The 26,049-nt window shown below is 36.3% G+C and overlaps 1 protein-coding gene across 4 annotated transcripts in view; it reads left to right on the top strand.

Annotated features, from left to right (window-relative positions):
• Positions 1-15,905, top strand: part of HAPLN1 (hyaluronan and proteoglycan link protein 1) — a 73,036-nt gene extending 57,131 nt beyond the window's left edge. For 3 of the 4 annotated variants that reach the window (XM_019652577.1, XM_019652579.1, XM_019652578.1), the window contains exons 3-5: positions 4,818-5,189; positions 9,988-10,290; positions 12,272-13,131. In XM_019652577.1, the coding sequence (XP_019508122.1) occupies positions 4,818-5,189; positions 9,988-10,290; positions 12,272-12,561 (965 nt within the window). In that variant the 3' untranslated portion in view covers positions 12,562-13,131. Of the gene's footprint in view, positions 1-4,817; positions 5,190-9,987; positions 10,291-12,271 lie in introns of all 4 variants that reach the window. The other variant, XM_019652580.1, reaches the window with a different exon arrangement.
• Positions 15,906-26,049: the final 10,144 nt, after the last annotated feature.

Genomic DNA, 26,049 nt, shown 5'->3' with positions numbered 1-26,049 from the left:
CATATTTGCTTCCTAAACTATTTATCCTAGTCAAATGTAATGTGTAAGGTACAATGAGACACCAATGTCTAAATTATGTATTCTGCTTAAATGCCATCTTTCATGTGTATATTTGGTTTTTTATAAAGTGTTTTCATTTTACAGCTATATGATTTATACAGTATAAAGCAAATAACAGGTACCCATGTCTACCAACATAGCTATGCACAGGATCTAGGCAGCACTAGTCCATTTCGGTCACTGACACTCACCGAATCCAGGCGCCATGTTGATGCCGGAGGAACAGTGTGAACAAGACTCGGAGGAGGGAGAGAGAAGGATAGCTTACGGTAGGCTGTGGGAAGCACAGCAATAAGGATAGAGAAGCCTCCTGGCTGCTCATCTGGGGGCAGGCTTGGCTACCCCAAGGAAGGTAACAGCTTCCAAAGTGTTAGTCTTGCACATCCAAACCCACCAAAGTGATAACAGATGTCATACAAATAAGGAGCTATTTTTAAAATGTGTGCAATTTTTTTTTTCTCAAATGACTCATCGTGGAGCTGACAACTGAGTCTCTGCCAACCAGTTTGAAATGTCAGGGAGGGGTTAGCTTTCTGTTTGGAGTAATGAAAATTGTTGACAATAAATAGGGGTGGTGGTAGCACGACTTTGTGAAAGTCATTAATGCCACTGAATTGTACACTTGAAAATGATTTAAATAGCAAATTTTATGTTGTGTATATTTAACCACAACAAAAAATATTCCAATGATGGTGATACTTTTTTCTTGGGAAGGGAGTATTTTTAATGTCCTTGATTAGCAACTTCTTCAGCCATATTAAATCGATTCCCGTTTTTTGGTTTTGTTTTTACATTATATTGGTCTGTGAAGTCCAAAAGTCTGTAGGTTACTTCATCTGTACACCAGTGAGAAAGTAACCAACACCAAGACTGATTACGTTACACAATCCACAATATATTTTTAAAAGACAAACTTTGATCTGTAGCATCTTCTCCTTTTTTTTATCACCTGTATTGTTTTGGTAAGGAATGGCCAAAAAAAAAAAAACACCATAATTTTCTTAATAGAACTAAGAACAATAGATAATAGTCCAATATCATATTTCCAAATTTTTTCCAGCAACTAATTGTTTTTTCCTATTGTTTAAAAGACTTTATCTAAATTACATAGCAGTACAAATATCAGGTGTCTGATCATGCCATTGCTTTTATAATTTGTTGAAATTGAATGATGTCCTCTGGATTTCACAGCAGAATTTGTAAAATAATAATGAGGCCCTGCTGTTTCCCCTGGAGACAACTGTGGTCTTTGAAGGACATCAGAACTTTCAAGTCACTGTCATTGGTACTCACTGACAGAAATATAAAATTACTGCAAGTTACAAATTGAACCTTTAAAAAATTCAGACACCCCCAAAAAATAATGAATACCTGTGTACTGCCTGGTTTATTTTTTCATATTAAAAAAAAAAGGAAAAAAGCAATCCTCATTCTGATGATCAAGGTTTAGTTTTATCTTTTACATTTTATTTGCTTTGCAACTGCCTGTTGATTGAACAGTTTTGGTTTAAACATTAATTTCAAATCAATCCAGGTTTTTGCATCTAATGAAGAGTTTCAAGACTCATTGTTGAGGCAAGACAATGCCAAGTTTGTCATCAGCTCTCTCCATTCCCTTTTCTGCTCTCTGTGCTTGCCCTCTCCACTCTCCAGCTTAATGTGTTTCTTGGCTGATCCCTATCATGAGCACCTGCCATAGTGAGCCTGATAAGAGTGTTAAGCTTAATGGTCTCATGACAGACCTGTCACTCAAATAGCTAAGCCCTGGTAGAGCCTCCAATGGAAGCCAGAGCTTCCGACTCACTGGCCAGTGTTCATGCCTACATCTTGCCTATTCTGATTGCAGAATAGGCAAGGCTGCTCCTGCCATCAATGCTCAGTGCTCTATAATCTGCAATGTGAGTCTCCTAAAAACAAGCAAACTAACAGAATACATTGTTCTCAAGGCCATGGTGGGGGTTTCGGTTAATGACTATTAAAGGCCCTCAGTCACTCTATATTATATGTTACACATCTTCCTTAGGGTTCTTTGAGTTTCAGCCAGGGACTTTAGCATCTATTGCCTCAACACCCCAGCCACCAAAAAAATAAGAATGGTAGCAATTTACACATGCTGGCAAGCTTGTTAGAAAAATTATTTTGTGGAAAGCCAGTGGATTTTTGGTGTCTGCTGAATTCTCAATAGTATATCACATAAGTCATCATCTATGCATACTGCTGGAGTAAAAGTAAATAGTACCTCAAAAAATCAGAAACTTATACTTCTAAAATACTACAAGATGATTAACAGTTAACCACAGAAAAAAATTAGAAGTCTCAGTCCTTTGTACAAGAGTTTTAATCTTTGCTTTAACTCTTTAATTTATAAAACACTCAGACCTTGTACACAGTCTGGAACACCTTATGATTATGCTAAACCACATGATAATTTCCAAGTTTCCTATATAACACAGGTGGCATTTTATGTATTTTTCATTCCACATGGTTCAAAACTTTATAAGTCAGTGAAACTATGGAAAGTTAATGTATGCCAAAATTATGCCCAGTATCAGGCAGTATCTATCATATTTGAGAAATACTGTGGAAAATCTACACAGTAGGAACAGTTAGCAGTGAGTGGACACTGACATTAGGTCAGCCATTATTCTAAGTGCATTATGTGTCTATTAGGTCTATTATATATGGTAGACATTACTGCCCTTAATTCACATATAAGGAAATTGGAGCTTAGCGGTTGCACAGCTTCTTCCAGGCCCTCAAGCCAGTAAATTGAAGAGGTAAGGTTAGAACAATGTCTCTATCACATTAAAGTCCTTGTTCCTATAACTACTGTAACACCCCCATCGCAGTGAATTTGGACATTAGTTTTGACTTTAAAAAGCTTGAAATAATAATAATGAAACTGCATGCAACCTCTTGTAGCTCTGCGTCATGTCTAAACTCGGGTCCTGGCATGCAAAGGCCCAGTTCCCAAGTATCCTCCCAGGGGTCTGGATTTGAGATGTCCCCTGTGGCCCTCAGGTATAACTGAGCAAAAACTCAGTCAACAGCCTCTCTCCCTCCTCCCAGAAAGAAGGCACTCGCGACATTGAGGTGGAGCTTGGATGCGATCATTGAGGTTATTGTAGGAAATTATGTAGGGTAAAGTTGGATAGATTTACTTTTTGTCTCTTACCATTCTATGCCCCTAAATAAGAAGATAAAAACTAGAATCCAAAGGACATGCTGAACGAGTTGGATTTGTGATTCATTTTAATTAAGCCATTATCCTCTTTTTTTTTTAATCTATGCAAAGTAGGGACCCTGATGGCTTTGTTAAACTTTTCAGTTCTGAGGATTGGGGCTGACTTATACATGAAATTATGTTTCTTTTCCACTAATACATAATTCTGATTGCTATATGGTAAAAATAGAACCACTATATTTTTGGACACTTTTTATTTTAAAATCTGACTCTAATGTATGCCATTAGCTACATTTTCAGATCTGTCTGGAGGTAAGTGGCTCCTCTTCCTGGTGACTTGTGTATCTTAAATGATTCATTGCCAAGGTTTGTTCAGTACCTACCTGCCTAAGGCAGGAAGGGCTGCATGAAAGGTAGATCTGGCAGCCTATGAAAGCTATGTATGGATGAGAAGGTGCTTGTGTCCCAGAGTTCTTATATCACTTTCCCATTTTCAAATCTTGTGCATCCTCAAGAAACCTTGTCAAGGTCAAAAGCACAATGAGCTAACCAGGGGAAACCCCAGAGAAAGCCAAGATCTGAAAATAACATCTGTCTCTCTAGAGAACGGCAGCCCTGCTGACTTGGCAAGCTTGGGATACTGCGGTGCTCTGTGGAAGGCTGGCTATAAAGTCCTTGGAGGAAGGAGGAGGACAAGCAAAGGGCAAGGAAAAGAAAGGTGGAAGTGACAAGATAACTGTAAAATAATACAGAGCAGGAAGCAAAGAGAGAGGGAGCAGAAGGAGATTTAAGGGAATAAAGATATAATGATTTGGTTAATCAAAAAATAAGTATAACTTTGGATACACTTTTAACATTCAGCTTTGAGGCATACATTTGAAAATCTGGAGGTTTTATTTAAAGCATTCTCTAAAAATACCTTTCTGATATCTAGCCTTTGTGTGAAAATAAAATATATATTGCTTAAAATGTTCCAGAATGGCATTTTTAATCACAGGTATGTATTTCAATAGAGGCCATAAATGTAAAGCTATTTTAAGTTCTTTGCCCAAAAGAGTATAATTAAAGTTAATCATGTTGTTTTATACTTTTTCCATAAATATAATACAGATTTATTGTATTAGAAAGCCCACCTAGGAGGGGAGAAGTTTACCTACCTTGAAATTTTTTGGTTTATATTGATGAAATAGTCATGATACTCTGTTACTTTTCTTGGGCTTATTTCTACATTTTTGATATTTAAATGTAAATAAAAAAATAAAATTTATTATAAAATCATCCAACTTCAGATGACGATGGAGTCTTATTCCAATATTTCTTAATAATTACAATGCACGTGCTTCCTTTTTTCAGAGCTTTAAAGACATAGCTACCTTATAGATGCCTTCTAGTTATTACAGATATATTTTTACATGGTTCAAAAGAGATTGATGTCCAACAATGCAGAGAAGCTTATCACCCAATGCTACTGTTTGCCAGATACTCTGTATAGGTAGCACATTTCATTTTATAAAAAAGTTTAAAAGCATGTTAATAGCTATTTTCTTTTTCTTCTTTTTCTTCTTAATTACAGCAGAAAATGGCCCCCATCTACTCGTGGAAGCAGAACAAGCCAAGGTGTTCTCCCACAGAGGTGGCAATGTTACACTGCCATGTAAATTTTATCGAGACCCTACAACGTTTGGCTCAGGAACCCACAAAATTCGAATTAAGTGGACCAAGCTCACTTCAGATTACCTCAAGGAAGTGGACGTTTTTGTTTCCATGGGATACCACAAGAAAGCCTATGGAGGCTACCAGGGTAGAGTGTTTCTGAAGGGAGGCAGTGATAACGATGCTTCTTTGGTGATCACAGACCTCACCCTGGAGGATTATGGCAGATATAAGTGTGAGGTGATTGAAGGATTAGAAGATGATACTGCTGTGGTAGCGTTAGATTTACAAGGTGAGTACCTATAAATCATGTCGAACTTAGACATGATAATCATTGCTCTTTCACTGCATGACGGGTAATGTCTAGTGGTTACCATAGTGATGGTATGAGAAGCCAAAAGTCCATGCATAGCATGTTTTTCTATTCTTTTGTATTTTGCAGTCTGTCTGTGAGTCCAGCTTTCATATTTGAAATGTACACATAATGGTTAAATGCAAAATTGAAGCTATTTGCAAGTAGGAGAAACGTGCAGTGGAACTGAATTAATAATATTCAGAAACTGCTTTTTGCTATTGAAAATTTAAATCTCATTACATGGTTACTGAGAAATTCAGATTGGATGCCTTTTTCTTATTATACTTCTAAAATTATCTCAGTTTCAAAATAATGGCAAGTTTTGGGAAGGACATCTGCTAACTAAAATACATGTAATTGTATTCTGTAAAGCAACCATGAAAACTTAATTTAACAAAAAAATAACCTCCAAATTTATTTAAATATTCTTGTAAAGAAGCAATTGTTTTTAATAGTCTATAGTCACTTAGACATTGAATATTAAACAGGCAAGGCATTTTGGGGGGAAATTTTATTTCTTTTTTTTTAAGATTTTTATTGGGGAATTGGGGGATAGGAACAGCACTGGGGAATTGGGGGAAGGGGAACAGACAAGTTGCTGTCGGTTTGTTCTCCAGCCTAGTTATGGAGGATGTTGCTTCACTGGCCCAAGTTGGCACCATCATTGAGCTCTTCCCAGGTGAGGCAGCTCCGTCGCCAGCTTCTGGATGGCTGCTCACAGCAGCTGCTGGTTGCTCACGCTGGTTGCTGGCTACACACGGTATCCCATGGCAAGCCACTGCAGCAGGGGCTGCAGCCTACGCCATCACCGGAGACTCACGGCAGCCCAGCTTCAGGTTGAGCTGTTGTTCAGCATCTTAGCTGTAGAGGGCAGTGTCACTGCCCCTCAAATGTGGGATCCGAACCCGGGCCCTCTGGCATCCCAAGCCAGCTCTTAACCAACGCGCCACTCGGCCGGCCCTTATTTCTTATATATGTAATACATTCAGCAGGTTCAAGAACACAAATGTATAGACAGCTAAACAACAAAAAGTGTCCTTGCCATCCTGTGTCTCTTCAGCCCAAACCCCACCCTCTATAGGCCCTGCCAATAGGAAAACTCTTCTCCTAGTTTCTCATGTTCCTCAAAACATCTTACATTCATGAACTTCAGTGTTTCTTTACACTAAAGAATGAATTCTGGCTGCATTGATAGAATACTTCCCTTCTTTACCCACATCAACTATAGGTGTGTGTTTCTTGGAAGTTCCTTTCACCTCCTGTAACAGATCTGTGCCTTTGGAAAAATACGTTTGGTCAACTAGCACATCACTGAATATTTAACCTTCTGAATCCCATAGAATCCCATCACGTGTATGGAGATTTATTAGCTTTATGTATTTAATAAATTGCATGATATCATTAGTTGCCTTTTTGTGACCTTCTCATCTCTCTTAGTTGTAGTTCTTGACTCCAGGTCGCATGCCACCTTGTGCTATCAGTTGTGATTGATTCAAATTAATATATCAATAAACATTGGTAAAAATGAGGCCAAATAAGCAAAAATATAGTCTGAGAGCTTTCAAAAATAGAAAAATAATTTCAGATATGTACACAACACCGCCAGGCACTATGAGAGTCCCTGAAGAAGGTAAAATTAGGCTGTATGATCTCTGCCTTTTTATTACTAAATGCATTTACTTTATGGAGTTGCTGAAATTTAGTTTTTATATGTACCGTGGTATGAAAACCTTTCATATGTCATATGCCAACAACTAGGATGAATTGGACTGTGCCATTATAAATCTTAAATAATGTTTTCAAAACATATTTCGACTAAACTACTCACATCATTTGATATTATTATTTTCCATATAATGTATCATACTTTTTAATCCCCTTTGTAGTGATACATACCAGCCCTTCCTAGAAAAGTGAAGAGCTTTTGATTATATTTTGACATGTAAGTATAAAATAATTATACTTACAAAATAACTATACATCTGTTTTTCTCACCCATGAAAGTTTAACTTTTCTTGTTTTTGTAATGCTGGACTAAAGCAATCACCATTGCTCCATAGTTCAGCTGTAGGAATTGCACATTTTTCCACAGAGCCAAGAATGTCTCTGCAGTCAGAGCCCGAGATGTTAATTAATGTTAGCTAGCCGGAAGAAAATAAGTAAATAAATAAAAGACTAACAAACATGTCATTCCAGAAATGTCCCAACTTGCTTGTTAAAAACTTCTGATTAGTAAAATGTGCACAATACAATGAAGCTTTTAAAACTTTGGCTAAGACGTAGAAATTAACCTTAATGTACTTGGAATGTGTTCCTTCCAGCATCATCAAACATTAATTAAAATTTATGTAAATCTTTAAGTTAATATAACAATAAGATGACCATTTATTCTTACAACTGAAAAATAGTAAAATTTTAATATAGGGCTTCACGTTGACTTTAAGAAATGGTTGCATGAAATTATGTTAAATTTGAAAGGAACTCAAATAAAAATACATTACACTGGATATAGAACCAAAGCAGTCATATTTCAGTAACATTCAGTGGTTAATCAAGGACAAATTACTAATGAAAATATTTTCCTAATGCCCACAAGAGTCCACCAAACCTGCTATAGTGAATTTATACCTGAAAGGTTATCTTGGTCTTTAAAATTATTGTAAATTAAAATATTCTACATTTTCCACTGTGACCATCTTGAGCCATTTGGGAAATGGAAAGCAACCCAAATGGATTCCTTCTCTCTCCACATCGAGATACTTTAAGATTTTCTATCACTTGAGTTTTAGCTGCCAAGGAAACCTCTACTGTATAAATTACTTTCCCTTTCAGCGACATTCCTGGGGTTGCTGAGGAAAGAGGAAGAAAGGCACCAGGGGACGGGGTAACTGTCCTTCCCAGCACTAAGTGGGTTCTTAGCTGGATGCCTGGGCATAGCTCGTAGATAGAGCCATCTCCAGGCTGCCCTGCCATCATCACTGCAGGAGGCAGTGGCAACCCAGAGAGTCTTTTCCTCCTTCCCTTTGGCTCTGATTCAGCGTACAGATCCCTCAGCCAAGAACCTGAGAAGGCAGGATGAGATCAGGAAACCTTCCTGGATCTCTGCCCGTCGTGGGCAGTGCCAGCTGGACTGCCCTAGAGGGACAAACGTGTCCTGCAGAAGCCTTCGGTGGACCCGACTTGATTTAGGCTATGAAATGTCTTTTTGTAGAGCCTTCCATGACAACTTATAAAAGAAAACATTTCCTGTGTGCTGGTTACACTGTTAGTGAATTGTACATTCATCTTGAATAGAGTCTGCAGGCTCATAAATATAGTACATGTGATATAATTCATCAAACTACTATGTCAGTGGGATAAGTTTTTATATTTCACATGCTAAAATATTAATTATTTTTAATTATATTTAAAAATTCCAAGGTAAGGCTTTGAATAATCACTCTAAATTAATTGCCTTTTAGCAACTATGGGGGGAGACATTTTGATACAGTGGTCATTCTGAAAGTCCAGGAAATGGCACAACTTGCTTTCTAATGGAATCCTAATTCGTTAAAGAGATTGTGCAGAAAGTTGTGAGACAGCTCAATCATCTCCCATGATTATTTGACCAAAAGGAATGCTTTTGGAAAACCATTGCATCTTTCCAGGCAAAGTCAAGTTCTGAGTCACATCATTTACATTTCCTGAAGGTTTTGCCCTTTCAAATATTTAACTTAATTCTTTGGCATAATCTTAATCAACAGATGTCTATTCTGTACCTATCTTGTATAGGACAAGCTTTGGAAAGTTTTTTTGTTTTGTTTTTTTCTTCTATTTGCAATAAAAATGGTTTTGAAAGCTTAGTTTGGGTTTTAATATTATGAATATGGAAGCTGACAAACAATATTGGAAATTTTTAAAATGAAAGTCCTTGTTTTTGTTGCATTGGTCAAGGACAGAAAAGATTAAGGGCTACAGTAAAAACTGTACTAAATAAGATAGCCACAATGCTTTTTATGGAGGTGTGCCTCACAGTAAAGAATTGTCTTATTAATATGAAATAAGACTGCTTAATTAGGTTTTTGTTAGATATGCAAAGGATTCACTCTTGGGTTTCTCTGAATTAGAAGCCTCCTAAGTGAAACTTACTTACCTGCAAGTTTTTAGGAGCACCTGTAAAAGTAGGTATATATCTACATTTGAATAATTTAACATTTGTTTATACATTTAAAGACTGTACATTAAAAGACTATATAAAACTAATTACAGAAGACTAATTACTAAGAAAAAGCATTGTCAATTTTGATAAATACCTTCTCTCCCAGAACTACTTCTCCATCCCCTACCACTCCTAATATTCAACAGTGACTTTTTCCCAAGTGACAGAGGGCTTAATGGTAATCCATTTTAGGGTTAGTAACCAGTAGCAGGTGATAAATCTCAAAGAGGACTCTTTGGAAAATATAATCTGCACATGAATCATTTCAGAAAGGAGAATTTTAAGGATGAGTTGAACTATCATCAGCAAAAGAGGTAAATCACTGAAGTTATCATACCATGTAGCTAATTGCAAGATGCTCAGAGCTCAGAGGCTATTTGAAGGGGAAAGGGGCCATGAGAAGCCATTGAGCGTTGACCAAAAACTTCTGCTTCCTCTGACGGAGATTCTTTTATGTTTTTCACCGGTGAAGTGGGATTTACTCATAGTTGTTATTTTTTGTGTCGCTAATGATCGCATGCTTTCTCCTTTGGACAGGTGTGGTATTTCCTTACTTTCCACGACTAGGGCGCTACAATCTCAATTTCCACGAGGCACAGCAGGCTTGCCTGGACCAGGATGCTGTGATCGCCTCCTTCGACCAGCTGTATGATGCCTGGCGGGGAGGGCTAGATTGGTGCAATGCCGGCTGGCTCAGTGATGGCTCTGTGCAATACCCCATCACCAAGCCCAGAGAGCCCTGCGGAGGCCAGAACACGGTGCCTGGTGTCAGGAACTATGGGTTTTGGGATAAAGATAAGAGCAGATATGATGTGTTCTGTTTTACATCCAACTTCAATGGTAAGATATTAACTGTTCTGCCTTCTTTCCTGTGCTAGAGACCGATACATACTATGCCACTTGACTTGACTTTTAATTGTTTCCACTTAAAAAAAAGAAATGAAAGCTTTGAGTATTGCTCCAGTTTGAAAAGATGTAAAAAGTTCTTTAACATCATGTAAAAAAAAAATCCACATAAGTCAAGCAAAAGTAAAAAATTTCTACTATTCCTAGTTTTTATTGCATCTGATTGTTATTATGAAATAGCTTAAATTGTCTGGGGTTTGTTTCTTATTGCCAAAAATGAGGCTGCCATTGTGTGCCCTCTCTGGCTATAGATCTCCCAACTGATATACAGGTGACTTCTGTGTCACGTTCTCCTTCTCTAAATCACAACATCAATATATTCATAAATGATCAACAAAGCTTAGGATAAAGAGAGTTTTGCAAGTAGAAATAACATTGGTGGTGAAAGCAGCAGAAAAGAGATGCAAGTTGCTTTAATGTCAATGACTGATTTGTCGCATTCATCCTAACTCCCGACCCTACCTTCTTACATCCAGAGCAATCACATAATTTGTGGGGCCTAGTACAAAATGAAAATGTAGCCTCCTTGTTCAAAACTTGAGAATTTTAAGAGGGTGATAACAGGGTGTTAAACCAATCATGGGGCCCTGTGTAACTGCACAGGTTGCACATATATAAAGCAAACCCTGGTCCCATCATTTTTTATTTCAGTTCCTTGGTGACATGCTTTAGGAAAAATAGCAAGGGATCAGGCATCAACAAACTTTCTATAACGGGCCAGATAGTAAATATTTTTGGTTTTGTGGGCCATATGCTCTCTGTTGCAACTACTCAATTAATGTAGCTTTGTAGGTAGTAACACAAAAGCAGCATAGACAATGTTAAATGGATGGGTGTGGCTATGTTCTCATAAAACTTCATTTGACTCATGTGCTGTAGTTTGCCGACCTCTGGGATAGATGATAGAAAGATCTTTCTAGCTAATGTTCCAATGGCCTCTACCCTTTCTCCAAATCACATCGTCTTAGTCTAGAAAGAACTGGCAAGCATTAATTTATACTTCAGTAATCTATATTTAATGAGGCGCAGGGGGATATCACATTACAATGTGTCATCAGATAAGAGATTATATTTTACTTAAAACTGAAAGTCTGAGAAAGTCTTCAATCACTTCAGTATCACTTCAGTCAGCTGATGTAATATTTTATACATTCTATGCATATTTAATATACATTGAAGGGATCTCAGTAATTAACACCATCCAATAAGTGCTTGAGACTAACTTGCTCTTTCTTGTGGAAAAAAAAAAGTTAGGTATCAGAGCTCCCACAGAAGAAAATTGAAAAAAAGAAATAAATTCATCCTTTTTTGCTAGTGAGTGAACAGACTAGGTTCACATTGTGAGCCCGTATTATTTATGGCAAGTGACTTCCTGTATTTTTTGCATTTTCATACTGTAGTCTTTGAATAAGAATAATGTCTTATTGATACCTGTAATGAAAAGGACTTGAGGGCTTTTGATATTTTTTAAATGGACTTTTTATGTCAGGAATGTTTTTTGATCCTTTCACATTCAAATTTTGCCTCTCCAGAAACTTGTGCTGGTGTTCAGTCTTGCTACAGCTAGAATTTAAATAGCTCTCGCTTTTAACATGGAATTCTGTCTTCTCTGGTGCACAGAAGGGCCCTTTTAGTCACTAATTGGCTAACAGAAACTGCATCTGTCATTTCCCTTTTTCTTTTTTTAAAGCTATAAAAGAGCATGTCTGAACACGTATTACAAGGGGGAAAAAAAATGTAGGGGAGAGCGACCTAGGGGTACTACATTTGGTTAAAGATCCTATGTTCCCGAAACGTTACAGACATTGCTTATATCCTGCTTCACTGAAAAGCACTTCCGGTTTGGGCTCCAGTCCATACCTGTGTGACTCAGTCGCAGGCAGGTCCATTGACTTCCTCTCCTTTTCTCCCGCAGGCCGTTTTTACTACCTGATCCACCCCACCAAGCTGACCTATGATGAAGCGGTGCAAGCTTGTCTCAATGATGGTGCTCAGATTGCAAAAGTGGGCCAGATATTCGCTGCTTGGAAACTGCTGGGTTATGACCGCTGCGATGCGGGCTGGTTGGCGGATGGCAGTGTCCGCTATCCCATCTCTAGGCCAAGAAGGCGCTGCAGTCCCACTGAGGCTGCGGTGCGCTTCGTGGGTTTCCCAGATAAAAAGCATAAGCTGTATGGTGTCTACTGCTTCAGAGCATACAACTGAGCGTGCGCCTTAGAGCACGTCAGGTTTCGAGTCATTAAGAACATGTGAAAGGTTTTTTTTTCAATACGAACTCATGCAAGTTACCAAAACTGTGATAACCGTTTTTTACTTACTGTAAAGAGTCATTTTCATAAAGATCAATTCATTAATTTGTTTTTGTAAAGCTATCATTCAATATATATTATAAATTAATATAATGTTAAGGGAAGTGCTACATAAGGAGGCTTTAGAGAGTCAAACTATTTAGGCTACATCATCCCAACGAAGTATCCTTTCATGAGCAGGGCATGCAATAGTTTGAGGATTGCTAGGATTAAATTAAGGGAAGGAAAGCTACTCAGAGCAGCAGCTTCCACAAGCACAAATTTTACACATTTGTACGATTTTGAAATGCACTACAATAAACAAACTAGAGCAACAGATTTGAAATACAGGCTTCTTTACATAAACAGATTCTGAGAGGCTGCACAAAACTCAGTTTCACAAGGGAATAATCTACTCTTTTCTAAAAGTTAATATTTCAAGTCACTAATAGAATATTTTACTCTTTAAAATCCTGCCTTTTTGACCAAAAAAAAAAAAAAAAGAAAGAAAAATTCATATGGACTCCAATGCATAATAACAAGCACAGTTAAAACTCCTTAATAACCCCATTTATATGAAGTATGAAACATAAATAAGCAGATAATATTTAACCAATAAGAGACTCTTACCTTCTAATTAAAATTACACATGCTTAAAAAGAATTGTTTTATCTTTTGAGTAGCTTTACTGAGTTATATTTAAATTCTAAGGGTCATTTGCTAAGCAGCATTTAGCATCTACTCAGGGCAGTTATATAGATAAACTGCTGGACAGAAAAATTGTAAAATTTAGCAGCTTAATTTTATGTTAGCCTACAAAATCTTATTGTCCTATAAAAAAAAACTTTAAACTATTTAATATTTCCTTCTTATTTACATTACATTGAAAAATTTAAATCATAAAAAAGAAATAAACAACTACATATTTGCCTAACCAAGAAATAAGGTCCCAACTTTCAAAATTCTTTTTATTTCCTATTTGTATATACACTAGCCCAACTGGTGCCTGTGTTTGGGGGGAAAAGGCAACAAAGTAGTTCTAAACCTTCCTCTAGATAGAAAATGTGGTCAATGTTGTCACTTTCTTTGCTGGTCACCACTAGGCATAAATGAAACACTGAAGCTGTCATCAAAGAGTTTACACTAAAACCTTCAGTAAGTGAAAAGGTGAGTCCAGCTTCAGAAAAACAACTTTCACATTAGCAGCTCCAATTTTAAATAAACCTCTGTATTCCTGTATTTTTATGACTCTTGAGACCCCACAGGGACCAATATTTGTATTCAAATTACATTTCATGGTTTCCCATTGTTTCACAATAAGGTCTAATAAATGGGATTTAGTATAATAATCCAAGTATGACATAGCTGGTTTGCTTTCATGAATGTTTTTATGTAGATTTTCCTCCCATGAACATGAGTAAATAAATCTGTTTCCTGAATTGATTGTGGTTGCATTTAAAGCTCTGTAATAATCCTAATAAATTTACTTTCTAAATGTAGAGTTACATGTGTGGAAGGTATAGAACAATTGGAAGTTGATGAAACCATAACTATATTCATACATTACCTAGACAAAATATTGTAAATAAAAATAGATTGCTTCTTTTATCAAAAGCATACCTGGAAATTTTTAGATGCTTTAATATTAAAAGATGACAATGTATGCATGCACATTTTTACATTAGGCTAGATATGCAAATTGTACAAAAATATAAATCCAAAGAGATTGTGAGATTTAACTCAAACACTGCTGATACAAATAGAACTCGAACTTTTAAATTAAAAATACCTGAATGGTCTAGAGTAAGATGAATATATTATTTAAAGAGGGGACTATCTCCAAAAGAGTGACTCTAATGCCTCAAATATGGGGGTTAGCTCATTGGAGGAAGCCCATACTTGAACAATTATTACCCACGTTACAAAAATTGTATTGGAAATGCAAGTGGAAACAAATTTCTTTTGAAGCAGATGTATAATTTTCAGTTATTGCTACAGAACTCTACCTTTATAACGTTAAGTATAGTAGCATTTCTTAACTTTTGAATACTTACTAGTATAGCAATTGGTGCTGATCAAAAACTCTGGACTGACTGTTAGCTGATTAAAATCTATACTAATTGCACACCATTTTTCCATGCTTGTAAAAAAAAAAAAACTAAAAAAAAAAAAAAAGAATACTGCCAGGCAGAATTTTTATCTTCTGACTTCCCCTAAAGGATGATAATCCCGTTACCCCTTTGGACTTCTACTTGAATAAGTTTTTGTTTTTTTTTAATTTTATCATTTTGCCATTTTTCCACCAAATGTCTATTTTCTTCCTTCATTCCCCAAGATATCTCACTGAGGATGTCAGAAAATAAAAGTTTTCTAACAGAGTGTCAGCACAATACAGGCTAATTCAGAAATTGTTCCTCAGACTTGGGGCTCAAGAGTATCAGAGGGGTAAGATGGGAGTCTGGGTTAAGAAATCTTATTTTGATTATTTTGTCCATAATTAATTAACACTTGTGGCACATATAAGGAACAAATATTATCTGCAAGTTTCACCAAGACACTTACATTTGAAAACCCAATCAATAAGAAGAAATAATTCATATAAAAAGAATAGGAATGGAAACAAATTTATCACATTAACACTGGACACCATCTTTTAATGACTGCTGCCATATTTTATCACAGTAATTTTTAGTCAAATATGGTATTTGTAAATTTAAACTTTCTCTCATAGAAAGGGGGCCGGTACCTGTTAAAGTTTTATTTTATGCAATAATATAGTTGCTCATTATTATGGCAATTAGAAGTAGAATCAAAGGAGATTCCAATTTGGTTGCTGGCAGCCATACTAGGTTTCTTGATTTCAGTGCTCCAAAGAATATGGTGGTCTCATGGTGTAGCTGACCACTAAGAATGGGAGGGTTAAAAAGGAATTGCTATCAGTTTTTAGCATAGAATGCATCAAGAATGATCAATGGATAACTGACAGTTTTGTTGAGAAGTTAACTGTATCATAGCTCACTACTGCCAGAGCAGCAATGATGTACAACAAAAGAAATAAAACATACAAAAAGTCACTAAGCCACGTGATTATAAGAAAATCAGTATTTAAATGCATTTAATACCTATTGAGTACAAATCTGAGAAAAAGAACCAATCTGTATTACAAGAAAAACAAACAAAAAATGTTTTCATTTTCTGTAAGACACAATGAACTGGTAAACATTAAAAGTCAATTTTGTGTTACTGCAGTATCTTTTGATTCTTCTGAGTTGTATAACCTTAGCTATTTTCTTTGTGTCAAACTCTATAAATATATCATTTCAAGAAAAGACATTTAACCATTCTTGTTCAGGTACACTTGAGTTCAAATTGTAAACACATAGTAATTTCCATTTCCAGCGATTTTTGCAAAGTTAAGGATAAAAAGGAACATATCTAAGGAACACATCAACAAAAGTGCTATCCCAAAATCTATTGGCTTTTTTCTCTCTTTATATGATTGAAAGTATAATTTATTTTACTAATCAGGTTAGCACTCCCAGAAATCTGTGGTGTCAGTGATGAGACTAAAATACTTGAGATACTTTATGACAATTATTAGTACTGAATTAAAAGAAATATTTTTATTTCCATAATAATACCACACTCCAATAACAAGGAATATATTTTTCAGTATTTCCATCCCTTCTCTGAGTTTTCAATGTGGAAAATAGCTTCTGGATTTTCTTAGTACATAGAAATGGATTCTTGGGTGCAAGAATCTATTGCTGGTGCAATGACTTGAACACAAACACACCCAAAGCAGTTTGAGTCCTTGGCATTCAAACAGAAAAGTACACTTAAATTTTTCCCATATTTACTTGGAATACATTGAACAACGTTAGAGAAGAAAGTCTAAGGGTAACATGAAATTAAAGCATCTTATTTTAGTGTTCAAATTCTCACAGATGAAAGATATCTTTACTTTTCCAGCACATTTTATGTATTACTACAGCCTGCTCCTATACAAAACCATCTTGGTACTAATACTGAAAGTTCCTATGGAGTTTCATAATGCTTAATTAAAAACAAGTTAAGGTGTTGAGATGTGATGTACTTAGTTCCCAGCCAAGTGACAAGGCTTAATACTAAGGCTATCCTTGAGTAAAACGAACCCTGTCCAGGATGGTCAGATATGCAAGAAGAGTAATAAAAACAAAGGATAATTGGGGAATATGAGAGGGAAATGAGGATGAACTAAGGAGAAGCTGACACCAAAAGTACAAGAAAAGGATACTTCCTTTTCTGTCATGATTTCTTAGGCCCTCCATTTAGGATTATTTAGAGGCATAGCTTAAGATGTCTCTGTGGTGTTTGCTTCTCAGTAGGTGATATATCAGGAAACTGACAGCAGGCTACATGCCCCAGTCTTAGGGAGGAAATTCACTGCACACATTTTTTTTTTTTGCCTACAAAGAAGCAAACATTGCTTATTTATTTTCTCTATATTTCTTTCAGGCCAATAAAGTTTTGTCACCTTTATACCACTCATCATCTGAAACAACTTGGGTCAGCCTAGAGGGTGATTTCCATGTCTTTCTTGAAATAAACCAATTTTCCTTCTCAGCTTATGTCTGTCCACTGGGGCTATTCAGCATCACCTGCTTCAGCTATTAAGAGGTGACTTTCATTTAGTTGGTACCTGACTGCAGCCTGAGCTCCATTTATTCGGGGAATCTTCCCAGGTGAAGAGAAAACTCAGATTCTCCATTACTTAACAATGAAACTAATGGCTTTATCAACAAATGTAAGATTCTTGGATGGTGATAGAATTCCAATAATACTGTATTCCTCATTTTTCTTTGTAAGGAAAGGGTTCAATTGCCAGCTCTTCATCCTGCTTGAAATACGTTTGTTTGTTTGTTTGTTTTTTATGATTCTCCCATTGCTTTTCATCAATGAAAATTTCCCCTTCTAAAATTTATATATATATATTTGTAGAGAGCAGACAAAGTGAGTTTGAGGTATTAGAGTCATTGAAAGGCCCTTCTTTGAAGATGCTGAGAACCTTGCATATGAATCTAAAACAGAGCTGTAGAACCACTCATTTGTTATTCTGATAAATAAACATAATCATGTGTAATGGTTACTATGAATCCAGGGAAAAGATAAAGTCTTTTGGGGTTCTTCCTGTGCTCCAGTTCTGCCAAATTGGACATCCTTGCTCCATGGGAAGATACTTACTCCTGTGATGGAAGAAAGCCAAATTTCAACGGGCTGAGAAGAGGATTCTGCTGTTCTAATAGAAATAACGTGGGGGTTTTTTTTAAAGATTTTATTGGGGAATTGGGGAAGGGGAACAGAATAGCCAAGTTGTTGTCCTTTAATCTTAGTTGTGGAGGACGCAGCTAGCTCAGCTCCAAGTCCAGTTGCCATCCAGCTGCCCATCGACAGCTTGCGGCCGCTCAGCTCAAGGTGCCGTGTTCAATCTTAGTTGCAGGTTGAGTGTAGCTACCATCCCATGTGGGAGTCAAACCGGAAACCTTGTTGCTAAGAGTGTATGCGCTAACCACTGAGCCATTCAGCCGCCTGTCAGCAACTCAGGGCAGCTCAGCTCAAGGTGCTTTGTTCAATCTCAGTTGCAGGTGGGCATAGCCCACCATCCCATACAGGAGTCAAACCAGCAACCTTGTTGTTAGGAGCATGTGCTCTCACCAGCTGAGCCATCCTGCTACCTGTTGGCAGCTCAGCGGCAGCTCAGCTTGGGCACAGCTCACTGGCCTATGTGAGAATCAAACTGGTGACCCTGTTGCTCAGAGTTTGTGCTCGTAACCAACTGAGCCACTCGGCTGGCCTTTTTATTTTTTTTAATCTAGTCTTTAAATTTAATAGACATGAAATTGCAGTAATCTGTTAAAGCAGTTGTACTCAGCATATTGAAATAACCTGGGGAGATCTAGAAAAATGCTGAGGTTTGGGTTTCTCCCCAACAGATTATGATCAAGGGTGCAACATGGACACAAGAATTTTTAAACCTCCCCCAGCACCAGGTAATTCTAATTTGCAGCCAGTGTTGAGAACCAATGGTCTTAACTGATTTAGGAGGAAAAATAATCAGTGATATTAATAGCTTATAATTAAAAATAACTTTTAAATAGTATAATTGGTTTGAATTTAATGGAACTTAATATTCTTCAAAAGTAAATGTTTAATTCATTTGATTTACTCTTTTGTGTATCCAATAGGCTATATATTTGCCTGCCTGTCCTATTTTTGTCACTTCTATTAAAATGACATTATAACATTTATATGTTATACTGACATCAAACTCCCATCTAAAGTACTGAAATCCAAGGACTATAATAATAACTGTGTTAAACATTTTGGGAATAATTATTCAAATTCCAAACTGAAGTCAATAACTTCTGATATTTCAGTTATATCTCAGAAAAAAAGAAAAGCCAATATAATGCTGGCAAGATAGAAAATAGAATTGGGGGTATGGAGGAGACAAAGAGAAAGATAAGGAAAGAACAAAAGAGGAGAAAGAATCCTACCTTTGTCCTGAGTAAAGGTATATAGTTTGGTGAAAATAGTTTACCAAGAACCAGAGACAACTGTCTACTTTTTAAAGCTCTAAGTAACAAGAAAAATCTCAAATAAACAACCTAACCTTACACTTAAAGGAACTGCACTAGAACAACAAACAAAGTCCAAAGTGAGGAGAAGCAAGGAAATATTAAAGATCAGAGCAAAAATAAACAAAACAGAGTCTAAAAAATACATACATACAAACATACATACATACATACATACATATATAAAAGATCAATGAAACTAAGAACTGGTTCTTTGAAAAGATAAACAAAAGTGATAAACATTTAACCAGACTCATCAAAAAAAAAAGAAAGGAGACCTGAATAAATAAAATTGTAAATGAAAGAGAAGTGACAACTGACACTACAGAAATACAAATGATTATAAGAAAATACTACGAAAAACTATGTGGTAACAAATTGGACAATCTGGAAGAAATGGAAAATTTCCTAGAAACATACAATCTTCCAAGACTGAATCAAGAGGAAACAGAAAGTCTGAACAGACCAATTGCTACTAACGAAATCAAATTAATCATCAAAACCTCCCAACAAATGAGTCTTAGACTGCATTGTTTCACATGTGAATTTTACCAAACATTCAAAGGACAATTAACACCTATCCTTCTTAAGCTATATTAGCAAAGCAAATTTATTAATACATTAAAAAGATCATACAGGAGATCCAAGATGGCAGAGTAGATAAACACTGTGCCTGCTTCCTTCCACAAGCACATTACAATTAAAACTAAATTATAGAACAATTAACCTGGAGAATCATCTGAAGTCTAGCAGAACAGAAGTTTTATAACTAAGGATATAAAGACTGGTATGCAAAATGGGCTAGCCCCAATCCTCCATGTGGTGGTTAAGAACTGGGAGGGAGACCTCGGCTGCTGGAGTTCCTACCAGAGGAGTGAGGGACACCATCCACAACCCAGTCTCCCCAGCCCAGAGTACTAGTGCCAGGAACAAAAGCCTCCACAACATCAGGTTGTGAAAACAATAGGGATTCCACCATCCGGGTGGGATAGAAGGCTGAGGGAAACGCAGACAACCTCTTAAATGGCCTGCACCTGGACTCACCCATGCTGTCTCCAGCAGAGGGATGTTGACTCATGGGGGGGGGGCGCCAATAGTAATCAAGATTCAACTATAGCATGAGGGTGCACACAACCCACACAAAGGACACTGCTGGAGCACACCTGGAGCAGGTGACCAGGTAAACTGCCATGCCATTGCCCCAAAGGGCACTTACTACAAAAGACCACCCAGCTAAGACTGGGAGACTTAGCACATCTACCTAATACGTAGAAACAGAGAGGCAGCCAAAATGAGGAAACAAAAAATACATCCCAAATGAAAAAAGAGGCAAAAACTTCAGAAAAACAACTGAACAAAATGGAGGCAAGCAATCTACCAGAGACAGAGTTCAAAACAATGATTATAAGAATATTAAGAAATTTAGTGAGAACTTCAACAGAGAGATAGCAAGCATAAAAAGACATAGAAAGCATAAAAAAGAACCAGTCAGAAGCGAAGAATACAATAACTGAAATGAAGAATGCACTAGAAGGAATCACCAGCAGACTAGATGAAGGATAGGGTCAAATCAGTGATTTTGAAGACAAGGTATCATAAAACACCCAATTGAAACAGAAAAAAAGAATTTAAAAAAATGAGGATAGTTTAACAGACCTCTGGTACAACATGAAGCATAACAACATTGGCATCATAAGAGTTCCAGAAGGAGGAGAGAGAAAGCAAGAGATTGAGAACCTATTTGAAGAAATAATGACTGAAAACTTTCCAAACCTGGTGAAGGAAATAGACATACAAGTTCAGGAAACGCAGGGAGTCCCAAATAAGATGAACCCAAACATGCCCACACCAAACACATTATAATTAGAATGGCAAAGTTTAAAGGTAAAGAGAGAATCCTTAAAGCAGCAGGAGAAAGGCAACTAGTAATTTATAAGGGAGCTCTCATAAGATTGTCAGCTGATTTCTCAACAGAAACTTTTCAGGCCCGAAGGGATTGGCACAAAATATTCAACATGATGAAAAGCAAGGACCTATAACCAAGATTACCCAGCAAAGCTATCATTTAGAATCTAAGGACAGATAAAGAGCTTCCCAGATAAGAAAAAGTTAAAGGAGTTCATCACCACTAAACCAGTATTAAAAGGAGTGTTAAAGGTACTTCTTTAAGATGGAAAAAAGAAAAAAAAAGATCAAAATTATGAATAATATAATGGCAAAAGCTACATATCTATGAATAATTACTTTCAATGTAAATGGAATAAATGTTCCACTCAAAAGACATAGGGTGGCTAAATGGATAAGATAATAAAACCCTTACATATGCTGCCTACAAGAGAATCATGTCAGACTGAAAGGCATACACAGATGGAAAGTAAAGGGATGGAAAATGATATTTCATGAAAATGGAAACAAAACAATAAAAACAACCTGAGGTAGCAATAGCTACACCAAATAAAATAGAGTTTAAAACAAGATCTAACAAGAGACAAAGAAGGACCCAGAAATCCCACTTCTGAGTAGTTATCTGAAGAAACCTAAATGCTACTTTGAGGGGACATGTGCATCCATATGTTCGTTGCAGCATTGTTTACAATGGCCAAGAGGTGGAGGCAGCCTGGGTGTGTGTTGATGGAAGAATGGATAAAGCAGAGGTGGTACATATATTCAATGGAATATTGCTTGGCTTGGAAGGGAATGGGTTCTTGCCATCTGCGGTGGCATGGATGGACCTGGAGGGTATTGTGCTGATTGGAGTTAAGACAGAGAAAGAGCAGGAGCAACATGATTCTGCTTATATGTAGAATCTAAAGAACAAAATAAACAAACAAAACAGAAACAAACTCATAGATACAGAGAACAAAGTGAAACAGGATGCAATTAAGAAGTACAAATTGGTTGTTACATAGTAGTCATGGGGATGTAGGGTATAACATAAGGAATACAGTCAATCATATCGTAATATCTAAGTATGAAGACAGATGGGTACTAGATTTATCAGGGTGCTAGATGGGAAGGGGGTGGGGACCATGTAAAAAAGGTGAAGGGGTTAAGAAGTACAAATTGGTAGTTACAAAATAATCATGGGGATATAAAGTAGAGCATAGAGGATGTAGTCAATAATATGGTAATAGCTATGCATAGTGCCAGGTGGGTACTAGACTAGTTGGGGTATCACTTCTTAAATTATGTAAATGTCTAACCGCTATGCTATACACCTGAAATTAATATAAAATAACATTGAATGTCCAAATACGTAAACAAAATATAAAAAATTAAAGAAAGAGAAATTCAGAAAACAATCCCATTTCCAACTTCATCAAAAAATAAAATAGCTTACAATAAATTTAATTAAGGAGGTAAAAGACCTGTACTCAGAAAATGACATTGAAGAAAGAAATTGAAGAAGATACAAATAAATGGAAGCATTTATCATGCTCACGGATAGAAAGAATTAGCATCATTAAAATGTCTATACTACCCAAAGCAATCTATACATTCAATGCAATCTTTATCAAAAAACCAATGGTATTCTTCACAAAACTAGAACAAATAATCCTAAAATATATATGGAACCAAAAAAGACTCCAAATAGCTACAGCTATCTTGAGGAAAAAGAACAAAGTTGGAGGTATTATGCTACCTGATATCAAACTATACTACAGTGCTGTAGTAATCAAACAGCATGGCACTGGCATAAAAACAGACCCATAGATCAAACAGAATGGAGAGCCCAAAAATATACTCATACTTATGTGGTCCATTAATCTATGACAAAGAAGGCAACAATATACAGTGGGGGAAAGACAGTCTATTCAGTAAATGATGTTGGGAAAATGGCAGATACATGCAAAAAAAAATGAAGCTAGATCACCCTCTTACACCATACATGAGAATAAACTCAAAATGGGATGTAAAGTACAGCACAGGGAATATAGTCAATAATATTGTAATAACTATGAATGGTGCCAGGTGTGTAACAGATTTTTTTGGGTATTACTTCATAAATTGTATAAATTTCTAACCACTATGCTGTACACCTGCAACTAATATAAAATAATATGGAATGTCAGTAGTAACTGAATAATAAAAATATAAAAATAATTTAAAAAATTAAAAAAATAAAACTCTAAATATACATGTTAAAATATATAAATACTGCTGTTTTCCAAAAGCATATTTATTTTTATGGTATCATACCTATGGAAACATGCATTCTTTATTACCTATCACTAATTCACTCATTAGATAAAAGACAGTGGGTTGTTTATAATCTGAAGACACCGTTCAAAATAGTGGTTAAGACAACAGACACTAGAGCCAGAGTGTCAGTTCAAATCCAGCTCTGCCACATGGTGTCTCTGTGCAAATCATATACTTGACCTTGGTTTCCCCATCTAACAGTAGAGATATTTATATTAATGATAATCATTAATGGCTGTCTCATTGGGTTATAAAATTTGAATGAGTTTATATATTTTTGTAATACCTAACACAATATACCACACTGTGCTAAATATTTTATATATACAATTTACTTAATTCACTTAACCCTGTAATATAGGTATTATTACTTACATTTTTGAAATGAAGAAACAAAGGCCCAGAGAGGTGAAATGACTTGCCCAAAGTCACACAGCTCCTTATAAGTAGCAAAGTAAAATTTTAAATCAAGAGATGGTTAAAGGAGTTGCTCTCTTAACCACTGTACCATACTTAACCTCATGGAAAATGATAGAACAGCTCCTGGTACATAGCAAGCTCTCTATAAGTATTAGCACTTATTATATTATGGTCTAAACATAGATTCACAAGTCAAATAGACCAACAGGTCTCAGCTTCCTCATCTGAAAAAAGGGACCACAATACCAACATTTTAAGTTCTTTCTCCTCGTAATTAAATGGAATTATTTGAAAATATAAAGTTCATTATCACTCAACATTACATATTACCTTGAAATATCATTATTGTTCATTTTGTTGCTATGTAAATTGTTAATATGTAATTAAAATTTTCACTTACATATACTCTTGATTATTGAGCTAAATTATAAGTTTACAAAAGCATGGACTATTAATGTTATTTTAATAATTCTCCACTCTTACCTCAAAGGCTAGCATAGCTCTATAGATGTAGATTGAAATTAATAACATTTTCTTATTACACATTAATACATATTTACAGTAAAAATATTGGAAAATAGAGATAAGAGCAAAAAGAAAAATATAATAAAAATCATTCATAATCCAAATATCCCAAGAGAAAAAAAAACTATTATATTTTCTTTTTTTTTTTTAAGATTTTTATTGGGGAATTGGGGGATGGGAACAGTGCTGGGGAATTGGGGGAAGGGGAACAGACAAGTTGCTGTTGTTTTGTTCTAGTTGTGGAGGATGTTGCTTCACTGGCCCAAGTTGGCACCATCATTGCACTCTTCCTGGGCGAGGCAGATCAGTCGCCAGCTTCTGGACGGCCGCTCACGCTGGCTGCTGGCTACATACGGTAGCCCATGACAACCCACTGCCACAGGGGCTGCAGCCTACGCCCTCGACGGCGACTCACGGCAGCCCAGCTCCAGGTTGAGCTGTTGTTCAGCATTTTAGCTGTGGAGGGCAGTGTCACTGGCCCTTATATGTGGGATCCAAACCGGGGCCCTCCGGCGTCCCAAGCCAGTTCTTAACCATCGCGCCACTCGGCCGGCCCTATATTTTCTTTTATATCATGTTTTCCATTATGTATGTGGATAGGTCATAGTTTTCAATAAAAAATAGGTAGTATTATTGATTTTAATTAAACAATTGCTAAATTAACTCATTGATTAATCAATTCTAGAAAATATAAAATGCATAAACTATGTCATTAATAAAATTATAAGTGATTTTCTAATTGGATTGTGGGTCTGGTACAACTCACCTTAATACAAGGGAAAGACATGAGCAATACAACTCAGTAACAAATTAACTTGAACAAATGTCCTTGACCACCCTTTAGCTTCTTTAATTCTATGGCTCCTCCAGAGAACACAGAGGCCAATGGTGTTGACATAGAGGATAGGATCTGGCCCTTACTTTCCTAGCTTTAGAGGACCCCAAAAGACTAGTGGCTAAAGACATGGAGACTTTCTATCAGAATACTTCCTTGCAAAAGAAAGAAGAAAATTCTATTGATATTTGGTATCCTCTCCACTGGGAAGAATAATCCTAAATTCCAAAGAAAAAAAAAATTACAACTGATTACCTGATTGGATTAAAATGGATAAACATGAATTAGAAAAGTGAACAAACAATATAACAACATCAAAAAGTTGTTTAGTTGACACCAAAAAGACCCAGGAAACTGCTGACATATGACCAATTCATGGAGAACTGCCTCCATATTAGTCAGTGGAGGTAAATTCAGGCTTCAGAATTTGGAGGGTTTGGTGGCACAGCACTCTTCAGGACGAACTTGGGCAACTTAGAAACCTGAACAAGTACAGCATAACAGTGTCTAGAGACTGCTGCCTAATGCTTTAGAGAGTCCATGGAGGAAAGCTATCTCCATCACAGTTGGTCTGCAGAAATACCTCATCTCATTCAGTATAGCATCACTTCACAAGTCGGTTTTGATATGTAATGTAAATAAACCCCTTCCAATCTTGCTTGAAATAGTACGAGGGTAAATAAAACACTGAAAATAGCATTAAAGCTTACTCTTACTTGAAATGTAAATATTGAATGACTCAAGACTTTAAAAAAAATCCTCTGAAATTTACAAGCATGCAGTATTGACCTGAAACTATGAAAAT

This window comes from Hipposideros armiger, unplaced genomic scaffold (genome assembly GCF_001890085.2).
Source record: "Hipposideros armiger isolate ML-2016 unplaced genomic scaffold, ASM189008v1 scaffold_182, whole genome shotgun sequence".
In the NCBI taxonomy this organism is placed as follows: Eukaryota; Metazoa; Chordata; class Mammalia; order Chiroptera; family Hipposideridae; genus Hipposideros; species Hipposideros armiger.
This window is presented reverse-complemented; position numbering and strand designations above follow the sequence as displayed.